This window comes from Saimiri boliviensis, chromosome 2, assembly GCF_048565385.1.
Source record: "Saimiri boliviensis isolate mSaiBol1 chromosome 2, mSaiBol1.pri, whole genome shotgun sequence".
In the NCBI taxonomy this organism is placed as follows: Eukaryota; Metazoa; Chordata; class Mammalia; order Primates; family Cebidae; genus Saimiri; species Saimiri boliviensis.
This window is the reverse complement of record NC_133450.1, coordinates 46334902-46354619: the sequence shown is the minus strand read 5'-3', so window position 1 is coordinate 46354619 and position 19718 is coordinate 46334902. Positions and strand designations below refer to the sequence as shown.

Below are 19718 nucleotides of genomic sequence, written 5' to 3'. Positions count from 1 at the left end.
GTCTCCAGTTAATTGGCATTCCGGTGCTTAAGGCCACTTTTGGGTGGAGGTTTGGCAAGGATGGAGTGTCCAGGCCTATGATCCTCTAAGAACTTTACTTTTTAAAAACAGCCACCCAAATGGTGGTGGCGTGGGAAGCGGGTGGTGGTGAAGGGACTGGGGTCTCTGGCTGTGTACAGAGGAGGCTCTGTGAGCCCTCTCCCTGCCTGAAGGACACCTAACTTTACAGCAGCTACACAGGGTCAACAGGAGGCCTACCAAGTCCCCTCAGATCCAGGAACAGGGAAGGAAGTGGTGGAGGGGAAGCTGACCCACCCTCTAAAGGGTTGTGCCACCATGAGTAGTGCCCCAGGGGAAAGGCCCCAGTAGAGTCCCTAGGTCCCCTCAGGTAAGCAGTGGCTCATCCTCTGCCTCAACTACCCAGACCCCCGGTTCAGCCAGTGGCACCAGTAGCACATCATCCTCATCTTCTGGGGCCAGGACTGCTGTGTGGGGACCAGGAGGGCTTCGGGTTGGTCCTGGGGGCCCCAGGCTGGGCAGGAGGCGGCCTCGCAGGGCCTGCACCACTCCAGACAATAGTGATGGCTCTAGGGGCAATGAGGGCAGTGGCCCTGGGGCTTCGGGGAGAGTAGCAGGGGCTGGAGATGTGCTGGCAGATGGGAGGGGAGCCTTGATGGGCAGTGGGGGTGCCTGCTCCCCATCTTGCCCACCCACCGCCCCACCCTCACGGGCTGGACCTGTGCTGCCATCTAGAGCCTCAAGGGGAGCAGTGGAAGGTGTGACCTGGGATCTGGCCTCAGAGGCCCGAGCTGGGGTACTGGTTCGAGGAAGAAAGCCCCAGCGGCGGAGACGGCGTACCAGGCGGCGCATCAAGCGGCCCCGCTGGCGACGGCGGGCACCTGAGGCGCCTCCTGGAGTCATATCCTGGCGTAAGATCTGCAGCAGAGAACGCAGGTTGCCCAGCACTGAGTTCTGCAAGGAGATGAGGAGGCCTCAGAGTCAGAGGGCCAAAGGCTGAATAAAAGAGGGTACAGGGGCGGGGCCACAGCAGAAGTGGGACGAGGAGGTGCTAGGGTTGTGGGAGTGACTTACATCATTAGGATTCTCTGTAGGAAAGTCTTCTACAGGTGGGATGGCACCCTGGGCAATGAGCTGCCCATAGGAAGGGGGTGCCTGTTGCTGTACAATCTCAGCCTCCATCCGGGAGAGGGGGGCAAAGATGCTAGAAGGAATGAGGACTGCTTAGTCACTGGTAGTTCTCAGCCAGAGTAGACCACCCCAGCCTGGACAGTCCTCCCCCTTCCACACCTGGGCCAGGCTGGCTGGAGCTGTGCCATGGCTTTCCCAAAGGTCATCTGAGGTCCCTCCTCCCTTGAGACTGCTTTCAGGATCTGGACCTGTCCCTTACAGGAGACAACTGACAAGCTGATCATGGGAACCTCTCCCCAAGGTGGCTTTCATGGTCTCCCGTAGCTGCATGGCCCAGTCTTGCCCTCAGGCTGTACTCTGTTGCCAGCCCCACTCCCACTGACCTGTACTCCTGGGTGCGAATGGCATAGAGCTTGCAGGTGCAGCCCAGGGCGATGACCAGGAGCAGGCCACACACTAGACTGCCAATGACTGCAGCTGTGATGACCTTGCGGGGCAGAGCATAGGAGCAGTCCCATTCATCACTGCCGTCCGCACAGTCTGGCTGCCCGTCGCACACCCACGTCTCATACACGCACTTCTCGTCCCGGCATCGGAAATTGCCAGGCTGGCAGTGCCGACAGCGTCTCTCGTCTGCTCCGTCAGCACAGAAAGTCTGGTAGTTGCAGCGGTCAGCAGGCAGGTAGCAGGCTGTGGCACCAGAGGTACCCGCAGCCCCACAGGGGAAGTGTCCGGGTGGGCAGCCTGGGCAGTCCTCCTCATCTGTGCCATCAGCACAGTCCCATGAGCCATCACAGCGCTGTGCCTCACTGTAGCAGCGCTCACCTAGGCCTTCGCCAGCCCCCAGGCCAGAGCCTAAGCCGCAGGGTCTGTCCCAAGGCAAGCAGTAGCCCCGCACATGGTAGGTGGCATTGAAGCCACGACCACTGCTCCAAGCGACTGTGCGGTAGGATACAACAGCCTGGCCAGACAGTGTCTCCACAGTGACAGCCTTGCCATTGCTGAAGTGGGTGAGACTACGCAGTAGTCGGGAGCTCTCAGGGGGCCCAGGACCATCATACACATGCACTGCATCTCCAAAGCCCAAGTCCAGGGCTGTGAAACGCACGGCCAGCCGCCGGCCATCATGGGGGTCCAGCAGCCAATGGCAGGACTGGGGGTGGGAGACAGAGGCAAGGTGTGTATATCCAGGGGAGGAGAAGACCCCATAGAAGTCCTCCAAGGTGAGATTGCAAGGCAGGGAGGGGATGGGCCCTGAGGTCAGGCCAGGAAAGGGGTCTGAGGTGCAACCTGCTTCATCAGAGCCATCGCCACAGGCATCAATCCCATCACAGCGCTGGACAGCAGACACACAGCGGTGGTTCAGGCACTGGAACTCTTCCTGTAGACACATCAGCCAATCTGCAGAGACACCATGGAGAGGGGCTGTGAAGCACCAGAGCCCTCAGGATCCTCCCCTCCTGCCTGGGGCTTTCATTGCTCCTCAGACATCCCTGTCCAGCCTACCTTGGCTGTAGAGGAGCAGGAAGCCCTGGCCCATGGGTGCTCTGGCCCCAGCATAGCTGTACGTGATGGTAACATTGCCCCCAGGTAGCTGCAGAGGGCTGGGAGGTGCCTCACACAGGGAGATCAGTGGCTGGAGGGGGGAGCGTAGGGTCAAGCGCTCTGAGCCACAGGCCAGGTGTAGCTTCTGGAACCTATGGGAGTAGAGGAGACCAGGACGTGAGATGCTCCTGACTGCTGCTGGCTTTCTCCTCCCCTGGTGCCACCAGGCCCCTTGTATTCCAGGAAGCACAACATCTGCTTAGCCATGATCCAAATGGCCAAATGAAAACTCAGTCTATTTATTTATTTAGAGATGGAGTCTTGCTCTGTCACCCAGGCTGGAGTGCAGTAGAGCAATCTCGGCTCACTGCAACCTCTGCCTCCCAGGTTCAAGCGATTCTGCTGCCTCAGCCTGCTGAGTAGCTGGGACTACAGCTGTGCACCACCATGCCCAAATAATTTTTGTATTTTTAGTAGAGATGGGGTTTCACCACGTTGGCCAGGATGGTCTTGATCTCTTGACCTCGTGGTCCACCCACCTCGGCCTCCCGAAGTGCTGGAATTACAGGCGTGAACCACTGTGCCTGCCTTATTTATTTATTTGAGATGGAGTTTCACTCTTGTCACCTGGGCTTGAGTGCAATGGCGTAATCTTGGCTCTGCAACCTCCACCTCTTGGGTTCAAACAAGTCTCCTGCCTCAGCCTTACAAGTAGCTGGGATGATAGGTGCCCGCCATCACACCCAGCTAATTTTGTATTTTTAGTAGAGACAGGGTTTCACCATGTTGGTCAGGCTGGTCTTGAACTCCTAATCCATCCACCTCAGCCTTCCAAAGTGCTGGGATTACAGGTGTGAGCCATCGCTCCTGGCAACCAAATTATTATTATTATTATTATTTTTTTGAGACGGAGTTTTGCTCTTGTTACCCAGGCTGGAGTGCAATGCGCGATCTCGGCTCACCGCAACCTCCGCCTCCTGGGTTCAGGGAATTCTCCTGCCTCAGCCTCCTGAGTAACTGGGCTTACAGGCACGCACCACCATGCCCAGCTAATTTTTTGTATTTTTAGTAGAGACGGGGTTTCACCATGTTGACCAGGATGGTCTCGATCTCTTGACCTCGTGATCCACCCGCCTTGGCCTCCCAAAGTGCTGAGATTACAGGCTTGAGCTACCATGCCCGGCCCCAAATTATTTTTAAGTAAATGTAGTCAATGGGGATCTTCCTAACAGGGGCCAGTATCACCATAATACCATAAGATACATCCTAGAACCCTTTGGAAAAACTGACTTAAGAGGAAGTACACTGCATTCCAGTTCTTGCAGCACTGTCACTCAAGTATGGTATCAGCAGTAACTGGTGATTGCCATCTAGTTCAGTTAACCAGAACTCACCATCTTGCCCCACCCCACTGTGCCAGATGTGAGACCTGGCTTGGTTCTCCATGGTATTTTGATCCCTTTGCCCTGACAGCCTCTCCACAGGTTTCCCCCTCTCTTTGCCTACTCCTTTCTGGGTAAATTCATGGAAAGTGAACTATGTGAGGCAAATAGCCAGGTACTTAACATGGTCCCCAGATAATGATCCAAGGTCAGGGGAGCCCGGGGAGAGTTAGAATGTTTAAAAGACCTGGAAAAGCTAAGGAATGTTCTCAGCTGATTAAGGAGTAGTTCTGAATCTCAGGCAGGACACGAAATGAATGGGAGGACTCCTCAGAACAGTTCTATCTGAGCCAAGGATCATTTGTAGAGTGGCCTCTGTCCTTTGGAGATACCCAGAACCCAAGCTAGGTGTCCACTGCAGCCCAGCTTCAATTCACCGAGTCTGGCCCAGAAAAAGTCAGGCTTTTAGGGCACACTAGGCCAAATCAAATTCTACTCTTCCTCTGTTGACAAGGATGGAAATTCCATGGAGAAGTGATCCCTGAATGAGCCAGCATGGTGGCTCACGCCTGTAATCCCAGAACTTTGTGAGGCCGAGGTGGGCAGAATGACTTGAAGTCAGGAGTTCAAGACCAGCCTGGTCAATGTGGTGAAACCTCATCTCTACTAAAAATACAAAAAAATAAAAAATAGCCAGGCATGGTGGCGGGCACCTGTAATCCTAGCTACTTGGGAGGCCAAGGAAGGAGAATTACTTGAACCTGGGAGTTGGAGGTTGCACTGAGCAGAGATTGCACCATTGCACTCCAGCCTGGAAGTCAGAGCCAGACTCCATCTCAAAAAAAAAAAAAAAAAAAAAAAGAAAGAAAGAAAAAGAAGTGATCCCTGGATCCCTGAAGACTTCCAATGGAGGGGAAGGGGCAGGGGAGAAGAATGAGTTCTTGCTCCGCTTCTTACCTGATAGTGACAGTCTGCTCCTTGCTGCCCAGGATGAGCCAGGTGCAGTTGGCAGGAGAGATACGGCTGTCCCGGACCAGGGGCCTCTGTAAGGTACCCTGAACTTCTAAGAGCACTGCTGGGGGGTCCTCACAAGCTGGAGAGAGGAACGTAGGACACTGGTAGTAGACAGCCCCTTGGCATGCCACCCTTCCCCCTCCCCTTGGAGGCTTGAGGTTTCTAAAAGTCTGGGCTCTGCAAGTAGGAGCAGAGTAGCTGCCCCCACCCACACACATCCTGGAGTCAACAGCCGTCTGGCTTTGCTCTTTCTCTCCACGTTCTACATAGCTTCACCAGTAAATGCTAATACCACAAACAATTCTGAGGTGTGCTTTGTGCCAGCCACTGAACCAGGAGGAGCAGGAAATACTGCCTCTACCCTCAGGGAGACTACATTATGGTTAGGACGATCAAGCATAGATATTCCCAGAAAAAAACAAACTAGTACATAGCAACTACCAGATGAAGGTCCACACCAAGCCTCGGTTTCCTCATCTATAAAACAAAGGCTAAATGATCTCCCCTCTAAAACTATGGTAGGTCCCATGAAGGAACAGAGTCCTTCTCTTGAGTGCACCTCATTCCCAAGCCCAAGGAGCCCCAGAGGTTCCCTCAACTCACCAGGATTTGGAAAAATAATCCGGTCTGGATGGGCCAGAGCGCCTCCTAGAGGAGGAGCGAGAAAGGGCAGGAGAGTGAGACCCCGTAGTTTTCTTCACCTGAGTAACTCAAGGAAGCCATCCGGGACTTCCGGGCAGTTAATAGGAAGAGGGAGTGGGGGTGGGAGAAGGCAGTGGCGCGGGACTTCTGCGGAAGGAAGGTCCGGCAGCGGGGCCGGTGGGGTTGGTGGGGTAATCTGGGGAAGCCGGAGAAAGGACCAGGGCCGAGCGAAGCGGCTGGAGACTTCCTGGGGGTTGCGGTGGGCAGCGCTGGGGGTGGCGGCAGGGGCTGGGGGGAACGGGCAGGCAGGGTGGGGTGCGGGGCCGCACAGGAGGGAGTTAGAGCTGCTGGCCGGGTGACAGCCCTGGGACGGGGCTGGGGGGTGGTCTCGTTTCCGCCCTTACCAAGGAGGAGGAGGAGGAGGAGGGTGGCCGACAGCATCCCGGGCTGTCCGGAGGTGCCGGAAGAGTCCCGGAGCTTCTGTGGTCTACCCGATGAAGTCGCAGCGGAGCCCCGGGCGCCCAGGCTCCCCAGTGCCGCCTCCCCAAGGGGGTTCCATGGCCTGGGCTCGACCCGTGGTCTGGATGCCAGGGCTGGGGGCGGGGAGGCGGCGGCAGCCCGGGAGTAGGGGCGGTGCCTTTCGCCAACTTCGGAGTTGTTTTCTCCGGCCGCCGCCGCGCTCTCTCTCCCGGGGCCGGCTCCCGAAGCCCCAGGTCTCGGCACTGGGGCGCGCCCTCGCCTAAAGTCCGCCCACAGGCCGCGAGCGCCTCTGGTCTGGCCTGGCTGCCACCTGCTGGGGTTTGAGACCACTTCCTCTTCGAGCCAAACTTTGCCGACTGTCAGCCCCGAAGGCCGGCCAGGCGGTACTCCACTCTTCCAGCACGTCTAGCCGGCGGAACGCAACAGGGAAGCAGGGGAGGGGGAGAGGTGGCTCTGCCCGGCGCCCCAGCCCTTGCCCAGGCGGTACCCCCGCCCGCCCAGGAGTTGGAGTAGCCCGGGCGAGTGACGAGCCCGGTCCCACCCATGCCAATCAACGCGCGGGTCACGCCCACCTGCCCGCCTTAACCCCTTTCCAGCCCTGCGGGACTTGTCAGACGGGGCCCCTGACTTGCAGCTTCAGTTTCCACATTTAACCCTGCTTTGTTTAATCCTCGGGGTGTAAGACGTTTTTCGTTACAGGACACGTTTGTCAAAGACGTCTGCTTAGTCTATAACTGTGATGTCTTTCCTTTGGGTCCTAAGCTCTCCATACTTTTCTTGTCCCAGGGTCTGAGATCCAGCAGCACTTTTTGAAGTGAGCCTTTATTACAGCTATTACCACAAGGTATGGTAACTATTTGTTCGTCATTCCTGTCCCCGCCCCGCCCCTTCTCTGTAAACTGAAACTTCCCGTAGGCTGGGGCCTAGACTGTTTACCTTTGTACCCACTGGGCTTCTCTCCTGCTGAGACACAGAAAGAAGTCAATACATGGTAAATAAATGAATAAGTACGCCTTCTCTATTTGCTGGCTGTGACCCCCAGAAAATGACTTAACCTCTGTGTTGTTCTCAGTTATAAAATGAGGTTTAGGATAGTGCAACTCCCTCTTAAGGTTGTTAAGAACATTAAAGGAGAGCAAGTTGCCTGACATACAGGAAGTCCTCCATATCTGGTAGCAACTATTATTATCAGTCACAGGAGGTATTTCTAATTTGTGTGAATTGGGGGCTACTGATTTCCTGTGGCACTAATAGTTAACATTAATAAGCAATATTGAAGCTCTGAATTTTCAGTGAAAAAATAAACACAACAAATAGCAAACAATTTTTGATTTTTTTCCACTTTTCAGGCACAAATCTAAATAAGCACTTTACTGAATACTGAACTACTTTATTATATACTAAATATGTTAGTTAACACTTTACAAGTATTTGCTCCTTTAATTCTCTCAACAACCCTGTGAGGCAGATAATATTGATACCTCCAACTTGTAAGGTACAGAAATGCAGGCACGGAAAAGTTAAGTATTTTGCCCAAGATCTAGCACCGAGGGCCCGCCATATCTGTGGGTTCTGCATTCGAAGATTTAACTGATCATAGATGGAAAATACTGTCAGGAGTGTGGTTCGGGGAGTTGAGTGGAGTTGCATCTTTTTTTTTTTTTTTTTTTTTTCAGATGGAGTCTTGCTCTGTCGCCCAGGCTGGAGACCAGTGGTGTGATCCTGGCTCACTGCAACCTCCCCCTCCCATGTTCAAGCAATTCTCCTGCCAAAGCCTCTCAAGTAGCTGGGATTACAGGTGCCTGCTACCAGGCCCGCTAATTTTTGTATTTTGAGTAGAGACGGGTTTCACTACGTTGGTCAGGCTGGTCATGAATTCCTGACCTCAGATGATCCACCTGCCTCGGCCTCCCAAAGTATTGGAATTACAGGCGTGAGCCACTGTGTCTGGTAATTTTAATTTTTTAATTAATTTATTTTTTGAGACAAAGTCTCACTGTTGCCTATGCCAGGAGTGTAGTGGCACAGTTTTGGCTCACTGCAAACTTGACCTCCTGGGTTCAGATGATCCTCCCACCTAAGCCTCCTGAGTAGCTGGGACTATCGGTGTGTGCCACCATGCTTGGCTAATTTTTGTATCTTTTGTGTGTGTATTTGTGATTCTTCTGCCTCAGCCTCCCAAGTAGCTGGGACTGTAGGTGTGTGCCACTATGCCTGGCTAATTTTTTGTGTTTTTAGTAGAGGCGGAGTTTCACCAAGTTAGCCAGGGTGGTCTTCATCTCCTGACCTCATGATCCTCCTGTCTCAGCCTCCCAAAGTGCTAGGATTACAGGTGTGAGCCACCACGCCCAACTTAATTTTTGTATCTTTTGTAGAGATGGGGTTTCACCATGTTACCCAGATTGGTCTTCAACACTTAGGCCAAGTGATCGTCTTTCCTTGGCCTCCCAAAATGCTAGGATTATAGGCATGAGCCACTTCACCCAGCCTGTTTATATATATATATATATTTAGACAGAGTCTCCCTTCATTGCCCAGGCTAGCGTACTGTGGCACAATGTCAGCTCACTGTAACCTCGACCTCTACAATTCAAGTGATTGTTGTGCTTTAGCCTCCCAAGTAGGTAGGATTACAGGCGCCTGTCACCATGCCTGGATAATTTTTGTGTTTTTAATAAAGACAGCGTTTTGCCAGTTTGGCCGGCTGGTCTCAAACTCCTGACCTCAAGTGAACCACTTGCCTTGGCCTCCCAGAGTGCTGGGATTACAGGCAATGTCCCAGGGTCTGAGATCCAGCAGCACTTGGCCCTATTATTATTATTATTATTATTATTATTATTATTATTATTGAGATAGAGTCTTGCTCTGTTACCAGGCTGGGGTACAGTGGCATAATCTCGGCTCACTTCAACCTCCGCCTCCTGGGTTCAAGCGATTCTTCTGCCTCAGCCTCCCAAGTAGCTAGGACCACAGGCACGTGCACCATGCCCGGCTAATTTTTTTTTTTTTTTTTTTGTATTTTTAGTAGAGACAGGGTTTCACTGTGTTGGCCGGGATGGTCTCAATCTCTTGACCTCGTGATCTTCCTGCCTCAGCCTCCCAGAGTGCTGGGATTACAGGCGTGGCCCTATTAATTTTAAAGGCTAATCAAATAAGCAGTGGGAATGGAAAAGGAACAAAGAAATCTGTAACTGATTGTGATCAAATAGTTGTAAACACCACTGTAACAGGCCAACCAGAAATTTTTTTTTTTTTTTTTTTTGAGACAGGGTCTCTCTATGTCACCCAGGCTGGAGTGGAGTGGCATGATCTCAGCTCACTGCAACCTCTGTCTCCTGGATTCAAGCGATTCTCCCACCTCAGCCTCCCAAGTAACTGGGATTACAGGCGTATGCCACCACACCTGGCTAATTTTTGTATTTTTTGGTGGTGATAGGGTTTTGAACTCCTGACCTCTGGTGATCTGCCCGCATCAACCTCCCAAAATGTTGAGGTTACAGGTGTGAGCCACCACACTCAGCCTCAGAACAGTTTTCTATTAATGATATTTATTTATTTTTAGACAGAATCTCACTCTATCACCCAGGCTGGAGTGCAGTGGCACAATCTTAGCTCACTGCAACCTCCACCTCCTGGGTTCAAGTGATTCTTCTGCCTCAGCCTCCCGAGTAGCTGGGACTATAGGCACGTGCCACCATGCCCAGCTATTTTTTTGTATTTTTAGTAGAGACAGGGTTTCTCCATATTGGTCAGGCTGGTCTTGAACTCCTGACCTCGTGATCCACCCGCCTCCGCCTCCCAAAGTGTTGGGATTCCAGGCGTGAACCACTGTGCCCGACCAGTGATATTTATTGTTGTAGGGCTTTGCTTGGGCCTGAAACCATCGAAGGCACTTCTTCCACTTGGACCTTGGTTGCTCGCCATAACTCTCTCTGTGCTCTCAGGATTAATAAGATTGAATAGAACCGTGAAGGTGGAAGCCAGAGATTTTTGATATTTTCAGGGATCCTAAAACTAATCTCACAGATCTCCTGCAGATTGGGATTAGGATGACTGTAAATGACAAGCCCAGGAGTTCAAGATAAGCCTGGGAAACATAGTAAGACCCTGTCTCTACAAAAAATACAAAACTTAGCTGGATGTGGTGGTGTGCACCTGTAGTCTCAGCTACTTGGGAGGCTGAAATGGGAGGATTGCCTGAGCCCATGAAGTTGAGACTGCAGTTAGCTGAGATTGCACCACTGCACTCCAGCCTGGGTAATAGAGACCCTGTTTTAGCCAGGCGCGGTGACTCAAGCCTGTAATCCCAGCACTTTGGGAGGCTGAGGCGGGTGGATCACGAGGTCAAGAGATCGAGACCTTCCTGGTCAACATGGTGAAACCTCGTCTCTACTAAAAATACAAAAAATTAACTGGGCATGGTGGCGCGTGCCTGTAATCCCAGCAACTCAGGAGGCTGAGGCAGGAGAATTGCCTGAACCCAGGAGGCGGAGGTTGCGGTGAGCCGAGATCGCGCCATTGCACTCCAGCCTGGGTAACAAGAGTGAAACTCCATCTCAAAAAAAAAAAAAAAAAAAAAAATAGAGACCCTGTTTTAAAAAAGAACCCTGAAAGTGAGAGGAAGATGCAAAAGGAAGCAGGGCAAAGAGGTGAGGGAAATTGAAAATGTTAAGGTCCTAAAAGCAGTCACAGAGGTTTCAACTGAGCTCTGGTTGTATTCTTGTTGGACACTTAAGACTTCCCTTTAGCTTCAAGGAGCTTACAATCTAGTTGGAAAGACAGGTCAGAATAATATCTAACTTTTATGGAGTACTTAACCATATGCTAGGCACAGTTCTAAGCACTTCACTTATAGTATCTTATTTAATCCTGACCACCCTAGGAAGTAGGTCCTTTTTTTTTTTGAGATGGAGTTTTGCTCTTGTTGCCCAGGCCGGAGTGTAATGGTGTGATCTCGGCTCACTGCAATGTCCACCTCCCAGGTTCAAGTGATTCTTCTGCCTCAGCCTCCCAAGTAGCTGAGATCACAGGCATGCGCCACCATGCCAGCTAATTTTGTATTTTTAGTAGAGACAGGGTTTCTCCATACTGGTCAGTCTGGTCTCAAACTCCTGATCTCAGGTGATTTACCCACTTTAGCCTCCCAAAATATTGGGATTACAGGTATCAGCCACCGCACCCGGCTGTAGGTTTTTATTTTTGTCCTCATTTTTTTTTTTTTTAGATGGAGTTTCGCTCTTGTTACCCAGGCTGGAGTGCAATGGCACGATCTCGGCTCACTGCAACCTCCGCCTCCTGGGTTCAGGCAGTTCTCCTGCCTCAGCCTCCCGAATAGCTGGGATTACAGGCACGCGCCACCATGCCCAGCGAATTTTCTGTATTTTTAGTCGAGACGGGGTTTCACCATGTTGTCCGGGATGGTCTCGATCTCTTAACCTCGTGATCCACTCGCCTCAGCCTCCCAAAGTGCTGGGATTACAGGCGTGAGCCACCGCACCCGGCCATGTCCTCATTTTTTAATTGAGGAAATTGAGTCATAGACAGTTTGGCACTTTGCTCAAGATCAAACTACTAGCATATGCAAGAGCCAAGACATAAATCAAGCTGTCTGAATCAGAATCCTTGCTGTTAAATATGGTAGATTCTAGAATCTTCAGAGCAAGGAATTTAACACCTGGCTAATTTCTAGAATGGATGCTGGTCATTTACTTTCTGTGTTCAGATTCATTCTGCTGCCTCTTCCTGCAAACTACACTTCCTTGGATCCCTGGCCAAGTGACTTTGGACTAGGTTCAGCCAGCAGGAGGCACTAGTAGAAGACTGGAGGGGAGGCAGGGAAGGAGGACCCAGGGCAGGTCCCCTCTGTCTCACCTTTGTCTTTAGTAGCAACTGTGTATCTTCTATGGTTCTAGTTCCCACTGGGTAGCTTGCCTTCTTAGGCCCTGGTGACACCGCCTCCCTTCATTCCTCCAGCTTCTTGCTGTTGCTTATCTCTGGGCTACCTCACTATCTCCTTTCGAACTTTTAGCAATTTCATCATATTTTTCTAGTTCTTTGTTAAATTTCTTTCTTTCTTCTTTTTTTTTTTTTTGAGACGGAGTTTCGCTCTTGTTACCCAGGCTGGAGTGCAATGGCGCGATCTCGGCTCACTGCAACCTCCGCCTCCTGGGTTCAGGCAATTCTCCTGCCTCAGCCTCCTGAGTAGCTGGGATTACAGGCACGCGCCACCACGCCCAGCTAATTTTTTGTATTTTTAGTCGAGACGGGGTTTCACCATGTTGACCAGGATGGTCTCGATCTCTTGACCTCGTGATCCACCCGCCTCAGCCTCCCAAAGTGCTGGGATTGCAGGCTTGAGCCACCGCGCCCGGCCTGTTAAATTTCTTTTATTGAATTAACTGTTGTGGACTGTTTACCTGACCAGATTCTGACCCATGGAGGCAATCGTCACTAGCACCTGGCACAGTTCACCACTAGATACATCATTCTAAAATCATTCTTGGCTGGGGGTGGTTGCTCATGCCTGTAATCCCAACACTATGGAGGCCGAGGTGAGAGGATTGCTTGAACCCAGGAGTTTGAGATCAGCCTGGGCAACATAAGGAGACCCCATCTTTACAAAAAATAAAAATAAATTAACCGGGCATGGTGGTGCATACCTGAGGTCTCAGCTACTTGGGAAGCTGAGGTGGGAGTGTGGGGAACATTCCCGTGTGAGACCCCCAAAAGGCATGGGTCTCACTATACGGTGAGTTTGATCCCAAACACAGTTTCCTGTTGGAGGCAGTCGAGCTATCGGGAAAAAGGAACTGAAAGATGAATGATCAGTTTCTAATATCAACCATGATATCGTTTGGGCCTAAAACTATGTGGTGCTGCTAGACCGAGTGACTCCCTGCCAGCAACCAGTTTCTGCTTTTAACTTTTTATGACTCTTTCTTTAAGAATAAGCTTTAAACTTTTCTTTACTTGCCTGACTGCCTTGTACCCTAGATAATGGTTTAACTGTGGGGATATTTGCAAAGCAAATGCCACCATACGGGATGGCTTTGATCCCTGACTCAGAGACTCCTGAATGGTGGAGTTGAGATAAATTGAGTCAGGAGCAGACAAATCTGGTTAAAAGATAACCAGAGAATCTGGTTAAAAGATATTCTGATGAGGAAAACCAGAAAAACTTTTCACATCTCAGTTCTAAAACAAGATCAAACCAGAAATACCTGCCACCAGGAGGAATAATGTCTGGATGTAAACAAGGTTTGTGATCACAGGAAATTCTGTTACCTTTTACAACCACTGATTGTGTATCTGACTTCTCTATTGTACAGGCCATGTAAGGTATAGATTTGCATTTCCTCTTGCAATGACGTAAACCAGAGCAAAGAAAGTGTATTTATTCCTGGCCTTTGAAAAATAAAGGCTGCTGCTTAGGCACGGCCTATCTAGCCCTCCAGACGCCTCGCTTTCTCTATCTCTCTTATTTCTTCAAGCGCACACTCTCTTCCAGGTATTGGGACCCTCTTGCAGGTCGAGAGACCCCCGGCAGACGTGCCGTCCCGGATCGGTCCCCGACATGGGAGGATCACTTGAACCCAGGAGGTTGAGATTACAATGAGCTGTAATCCTGCCACCTCACTGTAGCCTGGGTGTGTTCCCCGTCTCAAAAAGAAAAAAGTTAATTAATTAAAATAGGGCCAGGCAAGGTGGCTCACGCTTGTAAGCCCAGCACTTTGGAGGCTGAGGTGGGTGGATCACTTGAGGTCAGGACTGCGAGACCAGCCTGGCCAACATGGCAAAACCCTGTCTCTACTAAAAATACAAAAATTATCCAGGCGCAGTGGCAGGTGTCTGTAATCCCAGCTACTCAGGAGGCTGAGGCTAGAGAATTGCTTGAACCCAGGAGGCAGAGGTTGCAGTAAGCCAAGATCTCGCCATTGCACTCCAGCCTGGGTGACGAGTAAAACTCCATATAAAATGAAATGAAATGAAATGAAATAAAATAAAATAAAATATCTAGGGTCCAGGCATGGTGGCTCATGCCTGTAATCCCAGTGCTTTGGGAGGCCAAGATCACAGGACTGCTTGAAGCCAGGAGTTTGAGACCAGCCTAGGCAATATGGCAAGACCCTGTCTCCACAAAAAACAAAAATAAAAATAAATTTAATTGAGGCATTAGAGATTTCTATTGGTGCTGAATGAACAGCATGGTGTGGGTGTATAAAAGCTAACATACCAGAGAAGCAGAACTAGCCAGTACTGCCATTTGTCAGCTGAATGAACTTGGCAACTTTTGTACTTCTCTATGTCTAATGTTCTCCATCTATAAAATAAGGATGATGCTAATATTAGTGTTTTAGTTATCTGTTGTTGCATAGCAAATTGTGCCAAAACTTAGGGCTTAAAACAGTGACCATTTATTTTCTCATAGGTTTTGTGGGTCAGTAATTCAGAAATAACTTAGCTGGATGATTCTGGCTTGGCGTCTCTCATGAAGGTGCAGTCATCTGAAGACTTGACTGGGGCTGAAGGATCCATTTCCAAGATGGCTCACTTACATGCCTGGCAAGTAGGTATTGGCTGTTGGCAGGAGGGCTCAGTTCCTCCCTATATGAGTATCTCCATAAGTTGTTTGAGTGTTCTCATAACATGACAGCTGAAAGCAAGGTGGAAGTCACAATGCTTTTTTTTTTTTTTTTTTTTTGAGACGGAGTTTCGCTCGTTACTCAGGCTGGAGTGCAATGGCACGATCTCGGCTCACCGCAACCTCTGCCTCCTGGGTTCAAGCAATTCTCCTGCCTCAGCCTCCTGAGTAGCTGGGATTACAGGCAGGCGCCACCATGCCCAGCTAATGTTTTGTATTTTTAGTAGAGACGGGGTTTCACCATGTTGACCAGGATGGTCTCGATCTCTCTTTTTTTTTTTTTTTTTTTTTGAGACAGAGTTTCGCTCTTGTTACCCAGGCTGGAGTGCAATGGCGCGATCTCGGCTCACCGCAACCTCCGCCTCCTGGGTTCAGGCAATTCTCCTGCCTCAGCCTCCTGAGTAGCTGGGATTACAGGCATGTGCCACCATGCCCAGCTAATTTTTTGTATTTTTAGTAGAGACGGGGTTTCACTATGTTGACCGGGATGGTCTCGATCTCTTGACCTTGTGATCCACCCGCCTCGGCCTCCCAAAGTGCTGGGATTACAGGCTTGAGCCACCGCGCCTGGCCCACAATGCTTTTAACAGTCTCAAAAAGCACACTCCATAATTTCTGCAATATCCCTTAGTAACACACGTCAGCCCTATGCACTGTAGGAGGAGATTACACAAGAGCACAGACATCGACAGGTAAGATCACTGAGGTCCATCCTGAAGCCTGGCTATGATAGTGTACACTCTGCTCCCAAAGAGTCATGTCCTTCAGAAATGCAAATCTGTTCAACCCTCCCAAGGGACTCAAGAGTCTCATCCCATTACAATATCAGCTGGAACTCCAGAATCTTGTCATCTAAAACAGGCTTCCAGGTGAGGTTCTTCTGGACTAAATTCCTATGTACAGCTCCTTGAGTAGCTCTTCTTGATCTGAAGACCTGTGAACTAAAAAGAGAACTTATATTCCCTGTCCTACTCCTCCATCACCAACATACAATGATGAGATGTGTGAAAAGCATAGGATAATATCTATAGATATCCTATTTGCCAAAAGGGAGAGGTCCCTAGTAGCAGGGGGGGAAAAAAAGGAGAAATAAATATAGGAAGTAGTCACTATTCCATAGAAATTCTAAATACTGAAGGATACAGGTTGGCTGTTCCTTGAGGAGAGCTCAGGGCCTAAGTATAATTTCTCATAGCTCTTGGCTCCAGCTTTGGACTCTTTGTGCTCTGCACTCTGAGCCAGCTTTCCTTTTCATAGAAAGGCTCATGCATGCAGCTGCTTTGTTTTCTTAGCCCACTTTTGCTGTAGAAGTTTGGGGGTCAAGGCTGGGCACGGTGGCTCATGTCTGTAATCCCAGCACTATGGGAGGCCGAGGCAGGTGGATCACTTGAGGTCAGGAGTTCGAGACCAGCCTGGGAAACATGGTGAAACCTCGTCTCTACTAAAAAATAGAAAAATTAGCTGGGCATGGTGGCATGCACCTGTAATCCCAGCTACTGGGGAGGCTGAGGTGGGAGACTTGCTCGAACTTGGGAGGCGGAGGTTGCAGTGAGCCGAGATCATGCCACTGCACTCCAGCCTGGGCAACAGATGAGTCTCCATCTCAAATTTTTTTTTTTTTTTTTTTTTTTTGAGACGGAGTTTCGCTCTTGTTACCCAGGCTGGAGTGCAATGGCGCGATCTCGGCTCACCGCAACCTCCGCCTCCTGGGTTCAGGCAATTCTCCTGCCTCAGCTTCCTGAGTAGCTCGGATTACAGGCACGCGCCACCATGCCCAGCTAATTTTTTGTATTTTTAGTAGAGACGGGGTTTCACCATGTTGACCAGGATGGTCTCGATCTCTTGACCTTGTGATCCACCCGCCTCGGCCTCCCAAAGTGCTGGGATTACAGGCTTGAGCCACCTCGCCTGGCTCAAAATTTTTTAAGAAAAGTTTGGGGGTCCAAAAACCTCTTCTCATTTTGTATTGCCTCTATCTCTTTCAATACAAACTGGTAGTGTTTCTGCCAATACAATTTTCTTTCTTTTTTTTTTTTTTTTTTTTTGAGACGGAGTTTCGCTCTTGTTGCCCAGGCTGGAGTGCAATGGCGCGATCTCGGCTCACCGCAACCTCCACCTCCTGGGTTCAGGCAATTCTCCTGCCTCAGCCTCCTGAGTAGCTGGGATTACAGGCACGTGCCACCGTCCCCAGCTAATTTTTTGTATTTTTAGTAGAGACGGGGTTTCACCATGTTGACCAGGATGGTCTCGATCTCTCGACCTCGCGATCCACCCGCCTCGGCCTCCCAAAGTGCTGGGATTACAGGCTTGAGCCACTGCGCCCGGCCTACAATTTTCTTAAAACTTTTGTGAATCTCCTGTGAATCTTATTGGGGGTTCACTCCATTAGATAAAAGTCATACTCACAAATCTCTTTGAGATTAACTCTCTTCTACTTTGGGCTTCAGTTTAGACTGCTGAGGGACAACACTCATAAGCTGCTTTTTTTTTGAGACAGAGTTTCGCTCTTGTTACCCAGGCTGGAGTACAATGGTGCAATCTCGGCTCACTGCAACCTCCAGCCTCCTGGGTTCAGGCAATTCTCCTGCCTCAGCCTCCTGAGTAGCTGGGACTACAGGCACGCGCCAACATGCCCAGCTAATTTTTTGTATTTTTAGTAGAGACAGGGTTTCACCATGTTGACCAGGATGGTCTTGATCTCTTGACCTCATGATCCACCCGCCTCGGCCTCCCAAAGTGCTGGGATTACAGGCTTGAGTCACCGCACCCGGCTGAGCTTCTTCTTCTTTTTTTTTTTTTTAACAGTGTCTGGCTCTGTCGCCCAGGCTAGAGTACAGTGATGCAATCTCAGATCACTGCCACCTCCGTCTCCTGGGTTCAAGCGATTCTCCTGCCTCAGTCTCCCAAGTAGCTGGGACTACAGGTGCCCGCCACCACACCTGGCTAATTTTTGTATTTTTAGTAGAGATGAGGTTTCACCATGTTGGCCAGGCTGGTATTGAGTTCCTGATCTTGTGATCTACCCTCCTTGGCCTTCCAAAGTGCTGGGATTACAGGTGTGAGCCACCACACTGAGCCATAAGCTTCTTTTTAAAATTTTTGTTTTAGAAACAAGATCTTGCTCTGTCACCCAGGCTGGAGTGCAATAATACAATCGTAGCTCACTGCAGTGTAGAACTCCTGGGTTCAAGTTATCCTCCTGCCTCAGTCTCCCAAGTAGCTAGGACTACAGGTGCATACTTTCATGCCCACTATTAAAAAAATTTTTTTTTGTAGGATGGGCCCATGCTATGTTTGTCCAGGCTGTTCTTGGACTACTGGCCTTAAGCAATCCTCCTACCCCTTCCAGAGTTCTGGGATTACAGGTGTGATCCACCATGGCTCTTAAGCTTTTTAAAAACCATATTGTTAGGCTGGTGGTTTATACCCTAAACAAGGTATAAAGACAAAGCCAAGATTGACTGTAACATGCTTTGTTAATATCAGAAGGATGTAAGGCGGTACTCAGAAAACCATTTAGTCTAACAACATGGTTTTGGGGATTTTGTTTTTGAGATAGAGTCTTGCTCTGTCACCCAGGCTACAGTGCAGTGACATGATCACAGCTCACTGGAACCTCCTTCTCCTGGGTTCAAACAATTCTCCTGCCTTAACCTCCTGAATAGCTGGGACTACATGAATGCACCACCATGCCTGGTTAATTTTTGTATTTTTAGTAGAGACCGGGTTTCACCATGTTGGCCAGGCTGGTTTCAAACTCCTGACCTCAGGTAATCTGCCCACCTTGGCCTCCCAAAATGCTTGGATTACAGGTGTGAGCCACCGCGCCTGGCCGTATATATTTTTCTAGCTATCTCTCTTTTCTCACACTTTACCATAAGCAGCAAAGAAGAAACCAGGTGTTAACTTCAACACTTTCCCTGAAAATCTCCTTAGCTAGATTTCCCATTCATTAATTACATTTTTTACTTTCCATGTTACTACACACTAACTTCAGTTACTCAGTTGCTAAACTTGCTGAGTAACGAAAATCCTCTTTCTTCTAGTTTCACTAGGAAACACATTTTCCTTACTTTCCTTTAAGTCTTCACCAGCTGCCTCTTCAAAGGCCATTATGGCTAGGCATGGTGACTTGTACTTATAATCCTAGTGATTTAGGATCATTTGAGGCCTGGGCAACAGAGCGAGACTCTGTCTCTAAAAAAAAAAAACCACTATGGTTTTACTAACAGTCACTTCCAGGCATTTTAGAATTTCACTAACACTCTTCTCAGAGTCTTTCCAGCTTATGCCTTTTGCCTAATTTCAAAGTCATTCTTAGATTTTAAGGGTTTGTCACAGCAGCACTCCACTTTTAGTGCCCAAACCTATTAGTTGTCTATTGCTGAATGACAAATCATCCCAAAAGTTTGCAGCTTAAAATAGAAAATAAACATTTATTATCTTAATCATTTTGTATTGGTCAGGAATTTGAAAGTGACTTACCTAGATGACCTTGGCTTGGGCTCTGTCATTAGTTTGCAGTCAAGATGTTGGCCAGGACAGTAATCGTCTGAAGGTTTGACTGTGGCTGGAGGATCTGTCTCCAAGATGGCTCACTCATGTGCTTGGCAAGTTCATGCTGGCTGTTGGCAGGAGCCTCATTTCCTTACCTGTGGACCTCTCTACAGGACTTCATGAGCGTCCTGCAACATGGCAGCTAGCTTTCTTCAAAGCAAGTGATCCAAAAGACAGCAAAATTGATTTCTTTTTTAGATTTTAGATTTTTTTTTTTTTTTTTTGAGACGGAGTTTCGCTCTTGTTACCCAGGCTGGAGTGCAGTGGCGCGATCTCGGCTCACCGCAACCTCTGCCTCCAGGGCTCAG

At 49.6% G+C, this 19718-nt stretch overlaps 1 protein-coding gene across 1 annotated transcript; it reads right to left on the bottom strand.

The window, feature by feature from the left end:
* Positions 1-78: 78 nt before the first annotated feature.
* Positions 79-6702, bottom strand: LRP10 (LDL receptor related protein 10). Its single transcript, XM_003924334.3, has 7 exons — positions 6137-6702; positions 5694-5738; positions 5034-5169; positions 2656-2846; positions 1533-2550; positions 1093-1222; positions 79-972 (listed from the first exon to the last, which is right to left on the bottom strand). Exons 1-7 carry the CDS (start codon positions 6171-6173, stop codon positions 385-387), a joined length of 2145 nt encoding a protein of 714 aa, XP_003924383.1. The 5' UTR covers positions 6174-6702; the 3' UTR covers positions 79-384.
* Positions 6703-19718: the final 13016 nt, after the last annotated feature.